This window comes from Rhinichthys klamathensis, unplaced genomic scaffold (genome assembly GCF_029890125.1).
Source record: "Rhinichthys klamathensis goyatoka isolate OS25496 unplaced genomic scaffold, OSU_Roscu_1.1 h1tg000262l_1, whole genome shotgun sequence".
Classification (NCBI taxonomy): Eukaryota; Metazoa; Chordata; class Actinopteri; order Cypriniformes; family Leuciscidae; genus Rhinichthys; species Rhinichthys klamathensis.
This window is the reverse complement of record NW_026606783.1, coordinates 2795816-2816172: the sequence shown is the minus strand read 5'-3', so window position 1 is coordinate 2816172 and position 20357 is coordinate 2795816. Positions and strand designations below refer to the sequence as shown.

Here is a 20357-nt window from a genome sequence, read left to right as displayed (position 1 = left end):
AAGCATTCAAGTTATCGAGTTATGAAAGGTTAAACTTCATTAAGTTCAAGGTAGCCTATATTCTCAGGTTCATGCTCAAAAAGTGAATAAATGAATTATAACTAGGCTACTGCATAAATATAGCCAAATTTAGTTTCCATAAATCACCTAAAATAAGAATATATCGAGTAAAAAACATTATCGAATTAAAATAGAGCCATACAATAATTTCATAAACCGACACACGACCAGTAGGGGTAATTTGAAAACCATTGCGAAGACTATATGAATAGATTTGCTCAACGTGTCCAGTGATGTGTAACCTAGTGGCAAAAGTTAAATAGTTAAAAAAAATTTTAAATCGTTGTTTGTTTGTTTGTTTAGTTTTTTTGTTCAAAACATACTCTTGAGAAATAGGCCTAGCCTATTCACTGGAGTAAAGAGTGTAACTAGACCCCTTGGGCAAATAAATAGAAACGTTAAATAAAACCGATAATCTATTTGCTGTGCACCAGAGTATGGTTTGCGTCCACAGGTGGGCAGCGCCCAGCAAAAGAAAAGTTCTCATTTAGGGGAACAGTAGCTGCCTGCAACCACCCCCACCCACACAGCTGCAGCACAAGCGCACGTATACATGTACATCCCCTTCACTTCATTTAGACTGTCGCTTGGAGTGGATATACCGGGAATGGGATCTTCATCGAGAGCTAAGAAAAACTTTAATTTTTTCCGCGTTTATGCCCTTCAGAGACTCCTCTTTATCTTGCGGGAATAATTGGGAGCAAACAAAAAACAAGACATTATTTTCCAATGTGAAGAATCGTAATTGAGAGTGTAAGAAGTTTCCTGAAAAGAAATACGAATGGGATAAATTCTGTGATCAAGATTAGTAAAAGGGATTTAATATTCGGAACCTTTCCCTAAATCAATTTGACAGATTTTCAAAATTAAATAAATTAAAAAGAGCTCTTGTTTAAAATAACAACAACCTTGTCAATTGAACTGCACGTTAAAGTGTTGTTGATTAAGGCAAAAATCTATTATAGGGGCCATAGTGAGTGATATTTTAGAAGCTGATTGGTTTTCCAAAGTTGCGCGTGTGTATGGAGAGTAGCTCAGACACCTGTATTCGTCATGGCGAAGTGGTTTAAAGATTTCCCAACTAGTTTGAAGACTGGATCCGATCGGATCCGTTCTGCTTCGGAATCGGGAACCCAGTCCCGCCCCAAACCGGTTCTGGCCGTTGGTACTGGTTCGAAGGGAAGTCTGCGTAAAAATTCTGGAGCTGAAAACGGTGGTAGTGGTGGTGGTGGTGGTGGTGTGGGTTCGCTGCTCCACGGGAGAAATCGTAAAAATTCGGCCATCGAGCTGGGACGAAACCACTCCAGCACCGGCTCGATGAAAGACGGGAAGATATGGGAAATTCTGATCCCTGGGAAAAGTAAGAAAAACACAAAAATGGAAGGGTTTGAAGACCATCGCACCCTGCGGACCACCAGTCTCGCTGACGCGTACATGAGCAGAATGATCAAGGTTAATGATCCAAAATCCAGTCCAGGAGGATCATCCCCGGACAGCGAGAGGGCCAAGTCACCAATCAGAACCGAAACAGTAAGTTTGAGAATGAGCCAACACCACAATGTAAACTAACAATAAATAATAATAATATAGACTTGCTAATAATAATGTCATGTATTTTCTTGACAGATTTGTAGGTGACAACTGTTTTCTGAAAATGTACTAAATTCATTTTTGGAAAAAAAACCTAACCCCTTAAGCTGTTTTTTTTTGCTGGTCTTAGGTGGTTTTAGTAGGGTTTTGGGCACTTTTCTGCTGGTCTACTTGCTGGCCAGCTGAACTAACTTAAGACCTGCTCAAACCAACTGAGATCAGCATCAGGCTGGTTTAGGGTGGGTTTTTCAGATGGGATAAAGAAAGAATATCCCTGATCTGAGTGATAAAGCAGGCCTCAGAGACAGATGAGTTCTTTTTAATACATGCATTCTCTAATTCCAGTCCCTCTGTTGACTGTGAGAACCAAACACACGTCTTTGTTTTGAAAATTGAGATCAGTATCTCTCTTCCAGCTCTTTGTTTAAGCAATATCTTATTTTTCCCTCCCTCAGCCCCCTCCTCTCTCTTTCGTATCTTTCTTTCCTCCGTCCTCACATCTTTCTTTTTCTTCCTATATTCTCTTTTCATTGAACTGCTTTATTATAAGCAGACACAGTGGAGCTGAAAAGCAACAAACACAATGAGAGACATTTCCTTGCCTCTTTTTCTGTCTCTTTTCCTATGCACTCTGTCATTGTGGGAAACACACTTTTGTGCTCACATACACACACACCCTTGCTCACAAATACTCAAAGAATACAATGCATACATAACACAATGGCTCTATCCCATTCTTCCAGTCCCTGGTGAAGGCAGTGTTTGAAGAATTATGTCACCTGATACATAGGCTGTATCCTATCCCATTTACGGACATCCCCTCCAGCTACACTTTGAACATAATAGCACAGAAATCAGAATCTCATGAGATCACACACACACACACACACACACACACACACACACACACACACACACACACACACACACACACACACACACACACACACACACACACACACACACACACACAACGACGTCCAGAGGGAGAATCAGAGAAAGAATGGGAAAAGATGAGCCGGAGAATAAGATTAAAGGGTTAATTCACCCTAAAATGAAAACTCTGTCATTAACTCACCCTCATGTTGTTCCAAACCCGTAAGACTTTCGTTCATCTTCGGAACACAAATGAAAATATTTTTAATGAAATCCGAGAGATTTCTGTCCCTCCATTGACAGCTACAACTACCACATTGACGCTTCAAAAAGTTCATAAAAAGATTGTAAAACTAATCCATGAATTGAGCAGTTTAGTCCAAATTTTCTGAAGAGACTTGATCGCTTTATGATTATAATTATCTCTTTATATGTGCAATACATATTTTCCAGTTTTGACTGGGATCATGTTTTTTTGTACTGTCCCTATACAAATAAACGTATAAATAAAAAATAGTTTTAACTTTTTGAAACGTCAAAGTGGAGGATGTGTAGCTGTCAATGAAGGAACAAAAAGCTCTCAGATTTCAACAAAAAGATCTTCATTTGTGTTTCGAAGATGAACAAAAGACTTATGGGTTTGGAACAATGTGAGTGTAAGTAGTTAATGACAGCATTTTAATTTTAGGTGAACTAACCCTTTAATACTGAATTTTTTTAACAAGATGGAACAAAGAATTCCACCCAATAAGATGTAATTTAACTCCAGGTTTTGACTAAATGCCCTTTTTAGCTGGGTTTGCACTATTTCTGAAGTAGATCATTGCAGAATATGTTGGCATCATATTATTAAAGGACTATTCCAGGTTCAGTACAAGTTAAGCCCAATCGATAGCCCTTGTGGCATAATGTTGATTACCAGAAAAAAATTACTTCAACCTCCGCCTTTTCTTAAAAAAATATATATATACAATGAAAGGGAATGGGGCAAGTCCTTAAATGGTAACAAAAAAACAAACAAACATAATTTTAGTGTGAAAAAAACTCTTACTAACCTGTTCTGTTGAGTTGTTTCCAATTTTACAAGTTCATTACCATGTCAATGGAACGCCTAAACACTAAAATGATGATAAAAAATTAAGAAAACAACTTTGTAGTTGTTTTAACATAATAAATTAAAGTAGGCTACTTCTATGTATTTTAAGCTTCACATTTCTGCTTTTAAATCCTGCAAAAAATGTACCCCATTTACTTTATTTGTCACCTTTGATTCCTGTTTTTTAAAGATAAAGAAGGGAGAGTCCGTTTTCTTGTGATATCTAACGCCACAAATTGCAAACTTTTATTGAACAGAATATTTTTCATTCCTTACCTAATGAAGGTGTTTCTTCCTAGCTAACAAAATTATATTCTAGGAATGTTTTGCTAACATTCCCATTATGTTATGAAAAAAGTTTTGAGGCTGTTCCCTGTTAACTGGGTTCTATTATAGTCCTTAACACAAATCACTGATATCGCTTTCTATTCTTCTTTTCTTCTCACTCTTAATAGATCATCCTGGAGGATTATGCTGTCCCATTTGATGCTGAGAAAACAAGGGAACAGAGAGAGGCTGAAAGAGAAGGAGAGAATGATGGCTACATGGAACCTTATGATGCCCAGCTCATTATTACAGGTATCACTCATTTATTTACCTCTTCTCTCCTTTATTTCTCCTTCTTTTAATCATTTACTCATCTTAAATGTTTTGTCAGTGTAATAAGCAGATTTTCAGGGATTTTAAGAGTATGAAAAATCATAGCTCCCTCTCTCTCTCCCCTCGTTGGTGGTTTCCACGGTGACAGTGTTGTGCTGGGACAATGGGTGCAGTTTCCTCTTTCTGCTTCCTGTTTCCTGTCTGTGTTTCCTTTGCCCCATTCTATGGACAGGAAGTTGACCCCTGCCGTCCCCCCAGTATGCCTGGCTATGTGAGAAAGACCCCCCCAACACTCCCCTCTCCCCCCAATCACTTCCCAGAACTCAGGAAGTGGCCTGCTAAGCCAGCCAATCATAGACTCGGTCTGACTTTCCCCTGGTATGACCATTGTTTTCTCACACAATAGGCCAGACACAAAGTGACAGCAAAGAAACAGAGAGAGGGAAGAACGATGGAGCTTCAGGCGTAGTTTTGTTGATGTTTGTTGAACTTTAAATCTTAAGGTATGAATAGATGCATTATTAGGTAGACAAATATAGAGAAATTAATTTAGACTAACTGAAAATGTAGTATGATACAGTTATATCTGAGAATGGATTTTTTCTTTTCCTCACAGTTTAAAAAGATTTATACGAGATGGGTTTCTTTTTTTATCAGATATGTTTTGTGTTGTGTAATACGTTTTTTTTTTCATTTTCCTATTATATGTGTATCTGAATCATTCAAAAGTTAAAAAAAACATACTTTAATATTCAGGAAATGTAAAATCTAAACTTAGAACCAGATAGTTAGCTAATACACAAAGGCAAATGATTACAAAAACTCATGGGCGGTAAAGCAGACTGTGTATAAAGAAAAACTTTACAGCTTTAGCAGAAAAATGGTGTAAGTTCTCTCATGAAATGTTTAGCTGCACATTTCTGCTTTTTTTTTATCGGCCTCATGCCCTTCAAACGTAAGCGCATCATCATAATTATTTTTCGAATTCTGAACCCTGTTTTTGGTTCTACTGCCTGTTGCTCCCATAAAGTATAATCTTTTAAAGAAGCAAACCTGTTACAGCATCATTTAGTTTGCTGCAGAGAGAACAGACTTATGACTTGACATGCTATTTGTTGGTACAGATTCAACTTTGACATGGTCATAATTTCCTGTGGTTTCACTCACATTTAAAGTGATCTCAAAACAAATAATGGCTTCATAGACTAAGTTTCTAGAGGCTCTTTCAACAGTTATATGGTGATTTGTTAGGAAAGTGTAGAAAAACATTCACTCGGCTGTATAAAGTGACTGACAATAGTGACATTACTGAAATTGTTATTAATTAAATTAGCCTACATATTACATGTGTAACTACTTTGAAGTTATTACTTTAAATAATTATTTAACAATAATTATTGCAATATTTAGCAAAAAAGGTGATAAAAAGACGAAAGATAGAGAAAAAGTTCACAGCTTGTTCTACAACCTATAGCACACAGACTATTTGTAAATGAAGCATCTGAATATGCATATGTGACTGTGTGTGTTTGTGCGGATGGAATCACACTGGAAGCAGGTGGATGGTCACTCATGAATTCACTTTACTGGCCTGAGACAGACAGAACTGAGACAAACAACCAAAAACTGGTTAGTGGGCAGTGCATTCACGCATCAATGTTGCTCAGATCAGCAGGAGAGATGTGAAACTCTGCTCTTAACATTTTACATAGTGATCGTATAGTGGAATTAAACTAAAAATAAGACATACATTAAAGAAATAAAGTACAACTCACTGTCTCTGTTCTCATTTCTCATCAATTTACAATTGCAGAAAGATAATAACTTTGAGCAACCATCATTTTCATATTTTTGGTATAAAATGGAATACAGAAAGAAAAGAACAGCCACCTAAAATGGCGTCGTTACTCAGTTCAGCACGTGCGAGCACACAGCACGTGTGAGCACACAGCACGTGTGAGCACACAGCACGTGTGTTAATGCTAACAATTCAGCTAATACATTTATACACAGAACATGACAAATTCGAATATAAAAACATACCTGAGACAAACAACCAAAAACTGGTTAGTGGGCAGTGCATTCACGCATCAATGTTGCTCAGATCTTAAATGGAATCAACAGAGAATCGGGAGTTCACAAGCAGACTAACATACACAGTCATCACATTTCACCATCGCAAATAACACATTTGACTCAACTGACAGAGCTAGGGACTGACAGATACATGAAGTAAACTTGTGTGCAGTATTAAAGTCCATACTTGCAATATAAAACATAAACTCTGTTTTTAATGACGCAGCACTTTTTGATGCGACTTACCAGCAGGAGAGATGTGAAACTCTGCTGGTGACGTAACTCCGCCCACAATGTCACGCACACAAATGCAAGTGACGCAACAGCCAATGTCGAGTTTGCCCATTTAAAGCATGAATTTATAAACATTAATTTAAACTCCGTTACATACACCCCCCTAAATTCTGCTAAATTGGGCTAGAACCAGCATATGTAACAAACTAAACATACAGTAGAGATTGCACAAAAAACAGGTGTGAGTAAAAGAGCTTTACAATACAGTATGTCAGAATTTATCTCTTCCCCAGGAAGTGTGTAAGAATGGAATGGTACCAGGTTCCACACTTAACACAGACTATAGGAGGTGCAGCCTACACGCTCCTAGTGATTACAAATGTATCTCTGCTCTTCAAATATCTTTTGATGGAAACAACAAACTTCTCAAAGTCAAGAAAAACTCACTTCAAAGTCATTCTCTAAACAGTTCACTCTTAGATTAGAATCATCATTCAATCATCACTTTAAACAAAAATGTTCCTTATCAACCCAACAACAAAGTTAGTTCCTTGAAAAATAACTTGTGCATCACTACGTGAATCCCTTTCCACAATTTTCTGACCATCAATTTCACAAATAAGTCTGTTAGGGGGCTTAACTGATCTCCCTAATCGAGTAGTGATGTGGCCTTGTGTGCTTGTGGGTTGTTTGCAAATGACAGGGGCAAGTCTGTTATCAGGTTCTGGCAAACAACTGGGGTACTCATTTGGCTTGGTTGCATGTAAACTCTCTGTGCTCTCAGCAGGTTGAGGAACATGCTCAGGTTCTGGACTGTACTGATCAGTGCCAGGGCACTCAGGAGTCATCTCATCAGGAATGTCTGAAACTTCACCACAACTGGCATCCTGCATGTCGTCACTAGCACGTGTTCCATCCATCTGCAATAACCATTCTGATGTCTTTGAAACAGGATCAGGATCATTCATCAGAGCAGAGTCAAGAGAACTGCCACGGGTAGCACCAGTGGAATCTGATCGAACTGATTCTTCTTCACCATCATCCAAGGATAAGAAATTAACTGGCAGCAACAGATTTCTGTGCACTACTTTTTCTTTGCCAGTCTGAACATCCTTAATCCCGTACACATTAATCTCTGGTCTCACTGATTGAACCTCATACAAAACAGAGTCCCACTTGTCCGCGACTTTCCTTTTGCCTTTCTCTCCACGGTTAGCCAGCAAAACTCTATCTCCCACTGCTAAGGGTAAACCTCTGACTTTCCGATTGTAAAGAATGGCATGACGGTTCTGCTCTTTGAGACTGTGTTTCCGGGCAATTTCTCCAGCTGCGCTCAGATCTCTTCTCAGTGCAGTGACAAACTCATGGTGGCTGACCACCTTCTCATCGCAAAGGACATGCTGAAACATGATGTCGATAGGCAGCCTCGGGATACGCCCAAACATAAGATAAAAAGGGGCGAACCCGGTTGTCTCATGCACAGTACAATTGTAACTGAAGGTTAATGTTCTCAGAAGCTGTGGCCACCTCGCCTTGGATTTCACTGGGAGAGCTCTTATCATGTTACCCAAAGTCCTATTGAAACGTTCTGCCTGACCGTTACCCATAGGGTGGTACGGTGTGGTGTGCGATTTTTTAACACCAGCCATCTCAAGCAAATTCTTAATGATTTTACTTTCAAAATTTGCACCCTGGTCCGAATGTATTCTCTTTGGAAATCCATAAATGCAGAAGAGATCATTCCAAAGGCGATGGGCAACTTGTTTAGCTGACTGGTTGTGACAGGGGAAGGCGTGTGCCATCTTAGAAAAATGATCCGTCACTACTAGGACATCAACGACCTTCCCTGAAGTCTGTTCAGCACTCCAAAAGTCTATACATACCAGCTCCATAGGCTCAAAGGTGCGAATATGTTCAAGGGGCGCACGAGCATTTGGCTCAGGAGTTTTTCCAACAACACACCTCTGGCAGTTCTCCACATAGAGCTTGATGTCTTTACTCATTCCTGGCCAAAAGAACCTTTCAGCTGCTAGAGAGAGAGTTCTTGCACCACCCTGATGTCCAGCTGAGTCATGAACACCACAGAGAACGTCACGCTTTAGAGAATCTGGTACAACATATTGGAAGAGTTTCTTATTTATCAGTCGATCTTTCTTTACTCTGTACAGCACATGATTACGGATCTTTAGCTTCTTCCAGTGCTTCAAAAGATTTTTCACAGGGATAGGCTCCTTTGCTTTCTCACTCTTTGAAGGACGTTTATGTCTCAGAACATAGTTGATGACTCTACTGACTATGTTGTCCTGCTCTTGGAGATTTGCAAGTCTGGAAAACGGGATTGCAACAGATGGATCTTCATCAGGGAGCTGGAGTGACTTTGGACTTGACATGGGCAACGGACTAACTCCACCATCGCAGTGAGCACCCAGAAAAGCAGAAACTTCAGCAGCATTAATAGATCCTGGACATGAGTCATTCACGTCATCCTGCATCTCGTTCTCAGTTTCGTCATCACTGCTAGACTGCACATTCTGACAGTTGTTAGTGACACGAAAGGCATCCTGCACGGTTCCAGTAACAACACCATTCACCTCATCCAAGAGAGAAACGTATGGTTCTTTCAACAGACGATGGCTGACACAAGACTTGACAAAGGGCTCTCTGCTCAAAGCATCTGCAACAATGTTCTTTGTGCCTGGCACATACTTCAGGTCAAAGTCGTATGCAGCGAGCTTCGCCACCCATCGCTGTTCACACGCATCCAGTCTGGGTTTGGTTAGAATATAGGTCAAAGGATTATTATCAGACCATGCAGTGAAATGTGTCCCTTTTAGCCAGTGGCTAAACTTCTCACAAACGGCCCACTTTAAAGCCAGGAATTCGAGTCGATGTGCTGGGTAGTTTATCTGAGACTTGGAGAGTGTTTTGCTGGCAAAAGCAACTGGACGTGCAATTTTCTCACCAGGGGGCACCTGAGATAACACAGCTCCTATGCCATCAAATGAAGCATCAACAGAGAGAATAAAGGGATGACTGAAATCCGGGTGTGCTAGAGTTACACTGTGCAGTAGGTCTTGCTTTAGAGTCTCAAGAGCAGTACAACACTCACTAGTCCAATCCTCGGGTGAAAGCTTCACGACACTGAGTGGCTTCCTCATCCGACCACACTTCCTCTGAGTTCTTTTCTGTGACCGATCTGATAGAAGACTGAAAAGAGGTTTTGCCTTAGCAGAACAATCTATAATGAAATGCTGATAATACAAGATCATACCCAGGAAAGAACGAATCTTCTTCTGAGAAGGAGTTACGCCATCCGCTTCCATGAGGTCGGTAGTCTGAATGTCACTAATCACCTTCACCTTTTCTGGGTCAGTCTGGACACCATTCCCAGTGACAATGTGTCCCAAGAATCTGACAGATCTCCTGAGGAACATGCACTTCTTTGGCGCTAGCTTTAAGTTGTGCTTGGACAGACGAGAGAAGACCAGTTCCAGTCGGTCAAGAGCTACTTGCTCACTTGGAGCAAAAACCATCAGATCGTCCAAGTAGCAGAGAAGGCTTGTGAAATTTTTATCCCCGAAAATGGACATCATCATCCTCATAAAGGTTGCTGGACTGTTGGTCAAACCCTGAGGTAGACGATTGTACTCATGAAGGCCGAAAGGAGAGGAAAAGGCAGTGTACTTCTTATGCTCTTCAAACAAAGGTACATTATAAAAGCCAGAAGTCAAGTCCATGGTCGAAAAGAAAACGTTGCCTCCCAAAGCTGCGAGTGCATCCGCTTGATGTGGGAGTGGGTGAGCGTCCTTCACTGTCTTCGCATTCAGCCATCTGAAATCTGTACAAATACGAAGGTCACCGTTCTTTTTCCACACTAAAACTAGCGGAGATGCATATTCACTCTGAGACTTCCTTATAATGCCTTTAACTTCCATCTCATTCAAGGCAGTGCGCAGCTTATCATAGTGGCTGGGGGCTACACGTCGATAAGGGAGTCGAAACGGCTTCTCGTCCACCAAGTGGATTTTGTGGACAAAGTCAGTGGCTTCCCCACAGTCCATTTTTCCACGAGAAAAGGTTGACTCATACTTCTCAATGAGATTCAGAAGTCTATCCTTCCACTCCTCTGACACTTCACAAGCATCCAGATCCAGATCCTGCAGTTCCAATTTATCCAGCACGTTTCTCCTTTCATCACTGGTCTGCACATGACTTACAGGACTCGCAGCACACTGAACGTTACTCTTCAGGGACTCAGCTGCAGACAACTCTTCCACAGCAATACAAGTAAAAACATCCACAATCTTTGTGTTTCTCTTGAGAATGATTACTTTGTCTGTAGGGTTCATTATTTTGAACGGCACCCATCTACTGCCCCACATAGGTGTGATGACTCTCCCTATGATCACGTTCCTTGGACGGCATTTACAGAGGGTTGGCTCAACAATGACTGTGCTCCCCACAGAAACAGATGTAGACTCAGGAAGCTGAGCCCAAGCGAGATGTTCATGGTGCGGTTCTAGAGTTATTTTCTCCTTCAACTTAGCGGTCCCCACTCTATCAGGCATGTCTTCACCTTTCCATCGTTCAACATTTGAAAGTAGAGAGAGGAATTGGTGACATTCAACGTCATCAGAGTTAACTGGCCCGGACACAAGTCTCCAGTATCCGTCTGTCTCTTTCATTTTCTGAATCAGCCACTTGATAGCATTGCTGCCCAGAATCAAATCGTCAGTTTGGCCTGGAACTACTAAAACTGGGACTACCATCTTGCAGGCATAAACTGAAAGCTCAAGTTCATACATCAATTTTGGGGTAACACGCTGTCCGCCACACCCAATTATGACAACATCACTGGCAGGGAACTTTTGTAAATTTGGCTTGTGCTGCAACAAGAGACGTTCAGCAGCTTCACTCATCGTGCATGCCATGGAGCCACTGTCAACCATAGCTTTCAGTTGAAGGTCATCCCATAGTGTCGATGGTGTGTAAAACAGACTATCAATTCGCTGTACTCTGTGAGTGTTCTGAAATATTACAGTTTTCCCTGAAGGCTCAACAGAACTAGAAAGACTATAAACTGAGGTTGGGTCATTCATACAACAATGGTTTGGAGGAATAAACTCACGATCTACACGGTCCTCCCTTAAGTGCAGATCTTCTAGTTTCCCAGCCCTTGAGAAGACGGAGACTTCACTCTCTCAGGACAGACAAAGCGGGAGTGGTCAGGAGAGTGACACTGGAAACACAACTTTTTCTCAAGACAATGCGTGAGGCCAGAATGATCAGGGCTCGAACAGACAGTGCATGGCAGGTCATTGAGGCCTTTTACTCGAGGCAGGCTTACTTTGGGCTTCACACGTGAACTTGGCTCTTTGCTGACAGACTCTTTTAACAGGACTTTCTCCAACAAGCTCATGACTCGCTCCAATGCAGACACTTCCAGAGACCTGGACTGCTGGACATCAGAAGAAGCTGGAAGTGCTGCAGATGACAGTTCCACCTCAGTTCTGTTCACAGGAATTTTAGTGGGTGCTGCATTTCTTACTGCAGATACAAGGCTGGAATCAGAGTGATATTCATTCAAAATATCTTGAACTTCTCGCACAGACCATGCGCCAATTGTTTTAGATCGAAAGGTGATGGCAAGCTCTTTACACGGACAGTGTCTGATGAACATGCGGGTTACCTCTGTTCCTGGACAATCCAGTACTTTACCCTGTTCCTTCAAGCGCTCAGCAGCGATGTCAACTGCACGGTTTAGCCTAATCCAGTACTCGAAGGCATCCTCATCTGGTCTGGGTAAGGTGGTATAAAAGTCAGCCAGTGGGAGAGGAGAGCAAGGAGCAGCTTCGAAGTGTTTCCTGAGAATACTAAAGATTGCATCAGGGTTATGCACAATGTCAATGTCACAGTTTCTTATGCCAAACTTGACCACATCTCTTGCTTTGCCTCTTAGATGGACCATAATCTCCTCCGCTTGATGCTCTTTTCTCAAGTTATTGCGTTTAATATAGTCTCTCATGATATCTATCCACTCATTTAAGTCAACAGCATCAGAAACTTCTCCCCTGAAGCTAGGAGGTTCTCTCACATTTTTGGAAAAGGACAACTGGCTTCGCATCAGGTCCATCATTTGTGAAGCTGCACCATCTGCAGTTACATTTCTGGTGGAATCATCAACTGAATGCGAGTCAACTTTATGTGTTGGGCTTAGTCTGTTGACTATGCTATCAGCAATTTGCTGACCAACCTGGCTGATTATGTCAGTCATTGCAGTGACTACATTTGGCGGCTGTGCATTAGGGTATGGAGTAGACGAAAACTGTTGCTGTCTTGAAGCATCAGATTCATAACTTGTGGATGGGCCCTCAAAAACTAATGGATCTGAACTGGAAGTGTGACTGTCTATGATTACATGAGCATCACTCTGTACATCAGGCCCACTGAACTGTAAAGACCTTGGAACTTTCAATAAACCCCATCCTCTACCTTTACTACCACAGACTGGAGTGTGACAGTTATCAAAACCACTCATGATGAATAACAGTAGCCTACTTGTAAAAAAAATTAATACAATAAATCAAAAACTCAGAATTCGCTGTTCACTGTATAGCAAATTGTCCTTAGCAAATGTTGCAAATTGCTTAAGTGCAGTCACTAAAAAAAAATAAAGATAAAAAAGTCTCTTTTTTTTCTTTTCTTTACGAAAAAAAACGTTCCTGAGCAAAATTGTGTCCACCTGACTCTAGCGCAAGCTCTAAGATGAACCCTCGGCCGCTTCAGGAGCCATCTTGATTGAAGAAACAACGGGTCACGGCACCAATGTGACTGTGTGTGTTTGTGCGGATGGAATCACACTGGAAGCAGGTGGATGGTCACTCATGAATTCACTTTACTGGCCTGAGACAGACAGAACTGAGACAAACAACCAAAAACTGGTTAGTGGGCAGTGCATTCACGCATCAATGTTGCTCAGATCAGCAGGAGAGATGTGAAACTCTGCTCTTAACATTTTACATAGTGATCGTATAGTGGAATTAAACTAAAAATAAGACATACATTAAAGAAATAAAGTACAACTCACTGTCTCTGTTCTCATTTCTCATCAATTTACAATTGCAGAAAGATAATAACTTTGAGCAACCATCATTTTCATATTTTTGGTATAAAATGGAATACAGAAAGAAAAGAACAGCCACCTAAAATGGCGTCGTTACTCAGTTCAGCACGTGCGAGCACACAGCACGTGTGAGCACACAGCACGTGTGAGCACACAGCACGTGTGTTAATGCTAACAATTCAGCTAATACATTTATACACAGAACATGACAAATTCGAATATAAAAACATACCTGAGACAAACAACCAAAAACTGGTTAGTGGGCAGTGCATTCACGCATCAATGTTGCTCAGATCTTAAATGGAATCAACAGAGAATCGGGAGTTCACAAGCAGACTAACATACACAGTCATCACATTTCACCATCGCAAATAACACATTTGACTCAACTGACAGAGCTAGGGACTGACAGATACATGAAGTAAACTTGTGTGCAGTATTAAAGTCCATACTTGCAATATAAAACATAAACTCTGTTTTTAATGACGCAGCACTTTTTGATGCGACTTACCAGCAGGAGAGATGTGAAACTCTGCTGGTGACGTAACTCCGCCCACAATGTCACGCACACAAATGCAAGTGACGCAACAGCCAATGTCGAGTTTGCCCATTTAAAGCATGAATTTATAAACATTAATTTAAACTCCGTTACACATACAGTATATTGATTTCTGGGGACAAATAAGGCCATCCCTTACCACTTTCTCAATAATACATATGGAGAAAGTGGGCAGTGGTACGGTGGCCGAGAGAGCTGCAACTGAAGAAAACACATGCAAATACAAAAAAACACATGCAAATACAAAAAAACACATGCAAATAAAATAAAACGCATGCAAATAGAAAAAAAAACGCGTGCAAATAAAAAAAAACACCCGCAAATTAAGAAAACATCTTCATCAGTTTCACAACACACGTGTGCTCCAAATACTCACAACACCACCAAATACAAACGTGCTGCAAAAGCTCACAACACAAATACAGAAAACGCGCTGCAAATAACACAGAGCACAACGGAAATGTTTCCAGAGGAACCAAATAAGTGACGAACCCGGCTGGGACGTGCTCAGGGGACGTGCTGGAATAGATATCCATAAATCTATGCGTCCATACATATAGTTTTATGTCTATATGTATGGACACTCTTGAAAATGAGATGTTGCATCTCAAGGGGCTATCCATTAATAAAATTGAAATTGAAATTAATTTCCTTATTATTTTCACCTGGGATGTTCCCATGACAACGCAGCACAGCGTCCATCAGCTGAAGAGCTGTTCTTACCACAGAAATATAATGCTGTCAACATAACGGATGCAAATACATTTTTATTTTTAGTTTACAAAAAAGCTTTTAAAATATGCGTTATATCTGTGTGTCTCAACTTTAAAATTTTGGACCCTACATTACCTAACATTTCTTACGAAACTTTTCTTTATGAAAATGTAATAACATGAAACAATTTGTACACTGTAAAAGATGTATAGATAAATATCTTTCCTTCATGATTTTCTTCTTTATCTTTTTTATTTATTTATTTTAGTTTCCAGCTCATTCTTTTCTCATTTGTATTCTGATGACATTGAACACATTGTTAATACATTTTGTACATTGTATACAAGTTGTATGTCATAAAAAAAATTTAATCTCTGTATGTTTTGCAAAAATAAATAAATAAAGTATAATTTTAAGCTGTAAGCACCAGCACGCATAGATTTATGGATATCTATGCCACTGCCAGCACGCACGTCCCAGCCGGGTTCGTCACTTATTTGGTTCCTCTGGAAACATTTCCGTTGTGCTCTGTGTTATTTGCAGCGCGTTTTCTGTATTTGTGTTGTGAGCTTTTGCAGCGCGTTTGTATTTGGTGGTGTTGTGAGTATTTGGAGCACACGTGTGTTGTGAAACTGATGAAGATGTTTTCTTAATTTGCGGGTGTTTTTTTTTATTTGCACGCGTTTTTTTCTATTTGCATGCGTTTTATTTTATTTGCATGTGTTTTTTTGTATTTGCATGTGTTTTCTTCAGTTGCAGCGCGTTGAGCTCTCTCGGCCACCGTACAGTGGTCACCTGCACACAGATGCAAATTCCATAACAGTATCTGCTATATTAATTTCAACAGTTTGTAAATATAAGAATATGTGGAAGCTTGATAAGTTTGAGACTAAAGGCACGGTTACATTTACTGTTGTTCTGCGAATGCTTGTGGGCGAAATCTAGTCATTTTGTTGGGAACCCATACGTTTTGCCCACACAGAATGCTCAAATTTGCCATGTTTACCAGCAGGAAACTGCTTGGTTTGAAGGTGACTTCTGTGTAAGCTGGAAGCATTAATGTGACTGTACCGTAATTATAGCCTAAAAATAGCTAGTTTAATTGGGCAATGTACTATAAATAACTTTCTAAATACTGTTCTTATCCAATAATTTATTTTGTGGAAATAATTGTGAATTACAAATGTGTGCCCTTATCTAGAGATTCGCCGGCGAGGCTCGAAGGACCTGCTGAAAGTGTGTGTAGTGTTGAATGGAGGAGAGAGTGAGGGGTCTGGACCCCCACAGATTTATGATGTACCATATGAAGAGGTTCTGGAGGGAATTCCCTTGACCCGACCTGAGTCCGACTCCAGACCACTGGCGGAGTATGAGCTGCCCTGGGAGTGGAAGAAGGAGCAGATTGTTAGAGCACTGTCAGGTACCATCCCTCACTTTCATATTACTAGCATCTTCTTTATTTAGCATTGCCATTGCATAAACACAGTGATGAGAAAAAAACTATTTAAAAGTAATTTAGTTGTAATGATATTAGGGTGCTTATGATCAGTGATGGGAATAACGACTAACGGCATTACTTTTTCCAGTAACGAGTAATCTAATTGATTACTCTTCTCATCTTAATAACGCCGTTCCCGCCAAAAAATGCGGCGCGTTACTACGTATAACTGATGAAGCTGGGTTTTTTTTTTCATCAGACCAACTAGATCTCTGAGCGAGAGGCAAATAGGCCTACTTTTTTTTACTGTTCTTCCTTGGTTAGTGGACAGAGCACGAGCCAATAAGCGCATAAATGCTGACGACTGAGGTAGAGTAAAATGTCATTGTAATTCAATCAGAGGTAGAGTTGGGCGGGTGTTCGAAAGCACGCATAGTAGGCCTATAGGCATTCGGCACTTTTGACTCAGCTCACTGAAAAGAGCCGGCTCTTTTGGCTCACAAACGGCTCTTTAAATGACTTTGACTATAATATATATATTTTTTTTTACATAATTATTTAATTTCTATAGGCTAAATTTGTAAAAAATAGAGTCGGCTCTTCAGATATGCGAGCCAGCTCCCGACGTTCACCTAAAAGAGCCGGCTCTTAGAGTCGCCTCATTCGCGAATCGCGAACGACCCATCAAAAGCTCATTCGCGAACGAGTCGATCCATCATCACTAACGGCTAACGCTCATGAATTGCGAACGACCCATCATAACGCATAGTCGGACAGGACAGGACACACAATGAACAACACAAGCAAGCCAGTCAGTCAACGAGAGACAGGTATCGCGACGAGCTTAACAAGCTTAATTTAATTTTGCCCAGTTGTGGCCTGTTGAGGGGCAATAAATATCAAAAGTTCCAAAACATCTATTGTGTTATTTGCATTGATCCACTATATAAACATAATATCTACATGGCATTTGATTGGAGGCTAGTCTCACTTTGTCCCACAGCAACATTTTTTTTTTTAGATGTGTGTACAATGTTTCATGTTTCTGTTAATAATGTATTGTATTAAGTGTCCATTTCATTATAATATTCAGATTTATCATAAATAATTGAAAATGCACATGTATTGTAAGTTCCGTTAAAGAGGGGTAGAGGTGGGGTCACATTTGAGCATTTAAAATTTAATTTTACTTGAAAGTAACGCAATAGTTACTTTCTTAAGTAACTAGTTACTTTTAAAATTTGTAACTGAGTAACTAATTTAGTTACTTTTTGGAAGTAGTAACTAGTAACTGTAACTAATTACTTTTTAAAAGTAACTTGCGCAACACTGCTTATGATGCAGCAGTTGTTCCAAACATTTGGGATAACAGGGGAGGTCATTTTTGCCAGGTGCCATCATAAAATATGTGGCAATTGATATGTTTCATTCTGTGTACAGCTCAGTTCGATGGAGTGGAGCGCGTGTCGAAGGAAGAATCAGGTTCTCCTACTGTAAAACAGCAGACCCTGAGACATAAGAGCTGGACCCCCAAATCTCTTCGACCGAATCCCCCCTCCCCGACTTCCCCATCGTCTCCCAGCATTATCCCAGACAGTGAGACACCAATAGTTGATCCCACCCTGCCTTTGGAGAAACAGAGGTGTGTGTTTGTGTATGAAAAACATGATTTAGACACTACTGCTAATGTGTGAATGTGTTATTTTAAGCAGATTACCTGAAACTTAAAAACTTAAGAATGAAATGGTGAGATTAAAATAGTAGTGGAAATGTATGTGCTAAAATATGCAATATATTAACAGTTATGACCTGAAACACCTGATCACCTAGCTACTGTGTATATTGGCAATTATAATAGAGGCCAAATTAATATTAGTTTGCATGTCAGAGAATAATCTTCAAAAATAATGTCAACACTGAAAATTCTGTGCACTCTTATGTTGTTCCAAAACTGTATGAGTTACTTTCTTTTGCTGAACACAAAAGAAGATATTTTAAAGAATGTTGGTAAACAGTTGATGGTAGCCATTGACTGTGGAAATAAAATACCATCAACTGTTTACCAACATTCTTTAAAATATCTTCTTTTGTGATCAGAAGAACGAAATTCATACAGGTTTAACATAAGAGTGCATACATGATGACAGAATTTTCATTTTTGTGTGAACTATCCTTTTAATGTTTTTTTTCCATGTAGTATTATATTTTTAATATTTTATGTACATTTGACTATTTATTAAATTTATGTTGTAATGAAATAATAAAATAATGTCTGCACATAATAAAAAAACTATTTTTAATTAAACATAAATATCAATACGTATACAAGTTTATTAATATTTACTCTAATTTATTTATTTTATAATTTTTTATAATTTAATTTTTTATTGTTTTATTATTGCTTTTTTTATTGTTGTTTATTTATAATATATAAAAAAGCACAGCCTCCCATATCCAAAAGTGAAAAATCATATATTCACCCTCATGCCGTTTCAAACATGTATGACTTTCTTTTTCTGTGAAATATTCCGAAATATATTTTTGTCCATTCCGTGAAAGTCAGTGGGAATCACAACAAAATTGGACCCCATTGACTTTAATTGTATGGACAAAAATTGTGTGGCAGATCTATCCATTTGCACAGTTGTCTGTCCATCTTTCTCAATCCCCAAACTTTATCTAATCTGTTTTCAAAGTACTGTTCATATTACATAATCATGCAATGTAAATAAGAATCTCCTCCCCTTTCCTTCCTTCTCTCTCTCTCTCTCTCTCTCTCTCTCTCTCTCTCTCTCTCTCTCTCTCTCTCTCTCTCTCTCTCCAGCTGGTATCATGGCAGTGTGAGTCGTCAGGAGGCGGAGGCTCAGCTGCAGCACTGTAGGGAGGCCAGCTTCCTGGTGCGAGACAGCGAATCGGCTACTAGCAAGTACTCCATCGCCCTTAAGTAAGTGCGTGCTGCTGGTGTATGTTTGATATCAAGAGAACAAGAAATGAGTTGGCAGTCCTGAAAAGCTGATGTAGATGATATAAGATCCTTATTTCCCTCTCTCTACAGGACGAGTCAAGGATGTGTGCACATCATCGTAGCGCAGACTAAAGAATGCGGCTACACGCTGGAAAAGAGCAGCTGTGTGTTCCCAAGCATCCCAGAAGTGGTGCACCACTACTGTACCCAGCGCCTACCTTTCACCGGGGCAGAACACATGACCCTACAACACCCCGTACCACGCACACACTGAACACACACACACACACATGCTAAACGTATACATATACACAGCGTTCTCTGGTGCAAAGACATGAATGTAATACCGTGGTGCCTGCCAATCGCATGCCAGCAAATTACAGTTTAACTCTTTTTCTTACTGTATGTACTGTATGTATATGTGCGAATGGAAATGAGTAATTGGGACTTTTCATATTTGAGTTTTCACCCCCTTTGAAACCAGGCCCCTAACCCTCCAGAGAGACCAAGGGAGGAAATATGTTTCACAAAACCTGTGGTTTAAACGCCACAGTAATGTGTATCTGTTGTTGACTTTTGTTTTGCTATTTCCTCATCCCTTGTTTCAGTATCCTGGGACTGTAGCCTCATAAGTTCACTTCCAATTATGCTACTGATCTAACTATGTGCCTGAAGGGGTAACTTACTCCTAAACTCCCCCTGCTGGCAGCTGCTCCAAACTCCAAATCACTCATGCAATTGATGCCAATTTTGTCACTTTCCCTGGTGATGAGACACAAATTTGAATCCCTACAAGAACGACTGTGCATTTAAGTGGCCAGAATTGGCAGAGTTAATATTTTTAGGATCCCTAGTATAGATTAAGTTTAGAATTAATTGTTGAATCCTCATTTTATTGTATCCTCTGAGAAAAACATTTCACCCCACATTGGCAGTTCCTGGATAGCTGAGGTTAGATCGTTAGCTCGGATCAATACAGCAAATTGAAGCTGGCTCGTTCATCAGATAAATGAGTCATTGCCGTTG

General features: G+C 40.0%; 1 protein-coding gene across 1 annotated transcript; it reads left to right on the top strand.

Annotated features, from left to right (window-relative positions):
* Positions 1 to 621: 621 nt before the first annotated feature.
* she (Src homology 2 domain containing E) lies at positions 622 to 19734 on the top strand. The gene is made up of 6 exons (XM_056267683.1): positions 622 to 1590; positions 4078 to 4201; positions 16130 to 16348; positions 17807 to 18008; positions 19191 to 19310; positions 19422 to 19734. Exons 1-6 carry the CDS (start codon positions 1114 to 1116, stop codon positions 19603 to 19605), a joined length of 1326 nt encoding a protein of 441 aa, XP_056123658.1. The 5' UTR covers positions 622 to 1113; the 3' UTR covers positions 19606 to 19734.
* The last annotated feature ends 623 nt before the right edge of the window (positions 19735 to 20357 follow it).

Bases quoted from the DNA above. Each gene is read 5' to 3' on its own strand.
- she (XM_056267683.1), top strand. From the start codon at position 1,114: ATGGCGAAGTGGTTTAAAGATTTCCCAACTAGTTTGAAGACTGGATCC. The intron at 16,349-17,806 runs GTACCATCCCTC...TTCTGTGTACAG, and splicing joins GATTGTTAGAGCACTGTCAG to CTCAGTTCGATGGAGTGGAG. The intron at 18,009-19,190 runs GTGTGTGTTTGT...CTCTCTCTCCAG, and splicing joins CTGCCTTTGGAGAAACAGAG to CTGGTATCATGGCAGTGTGA.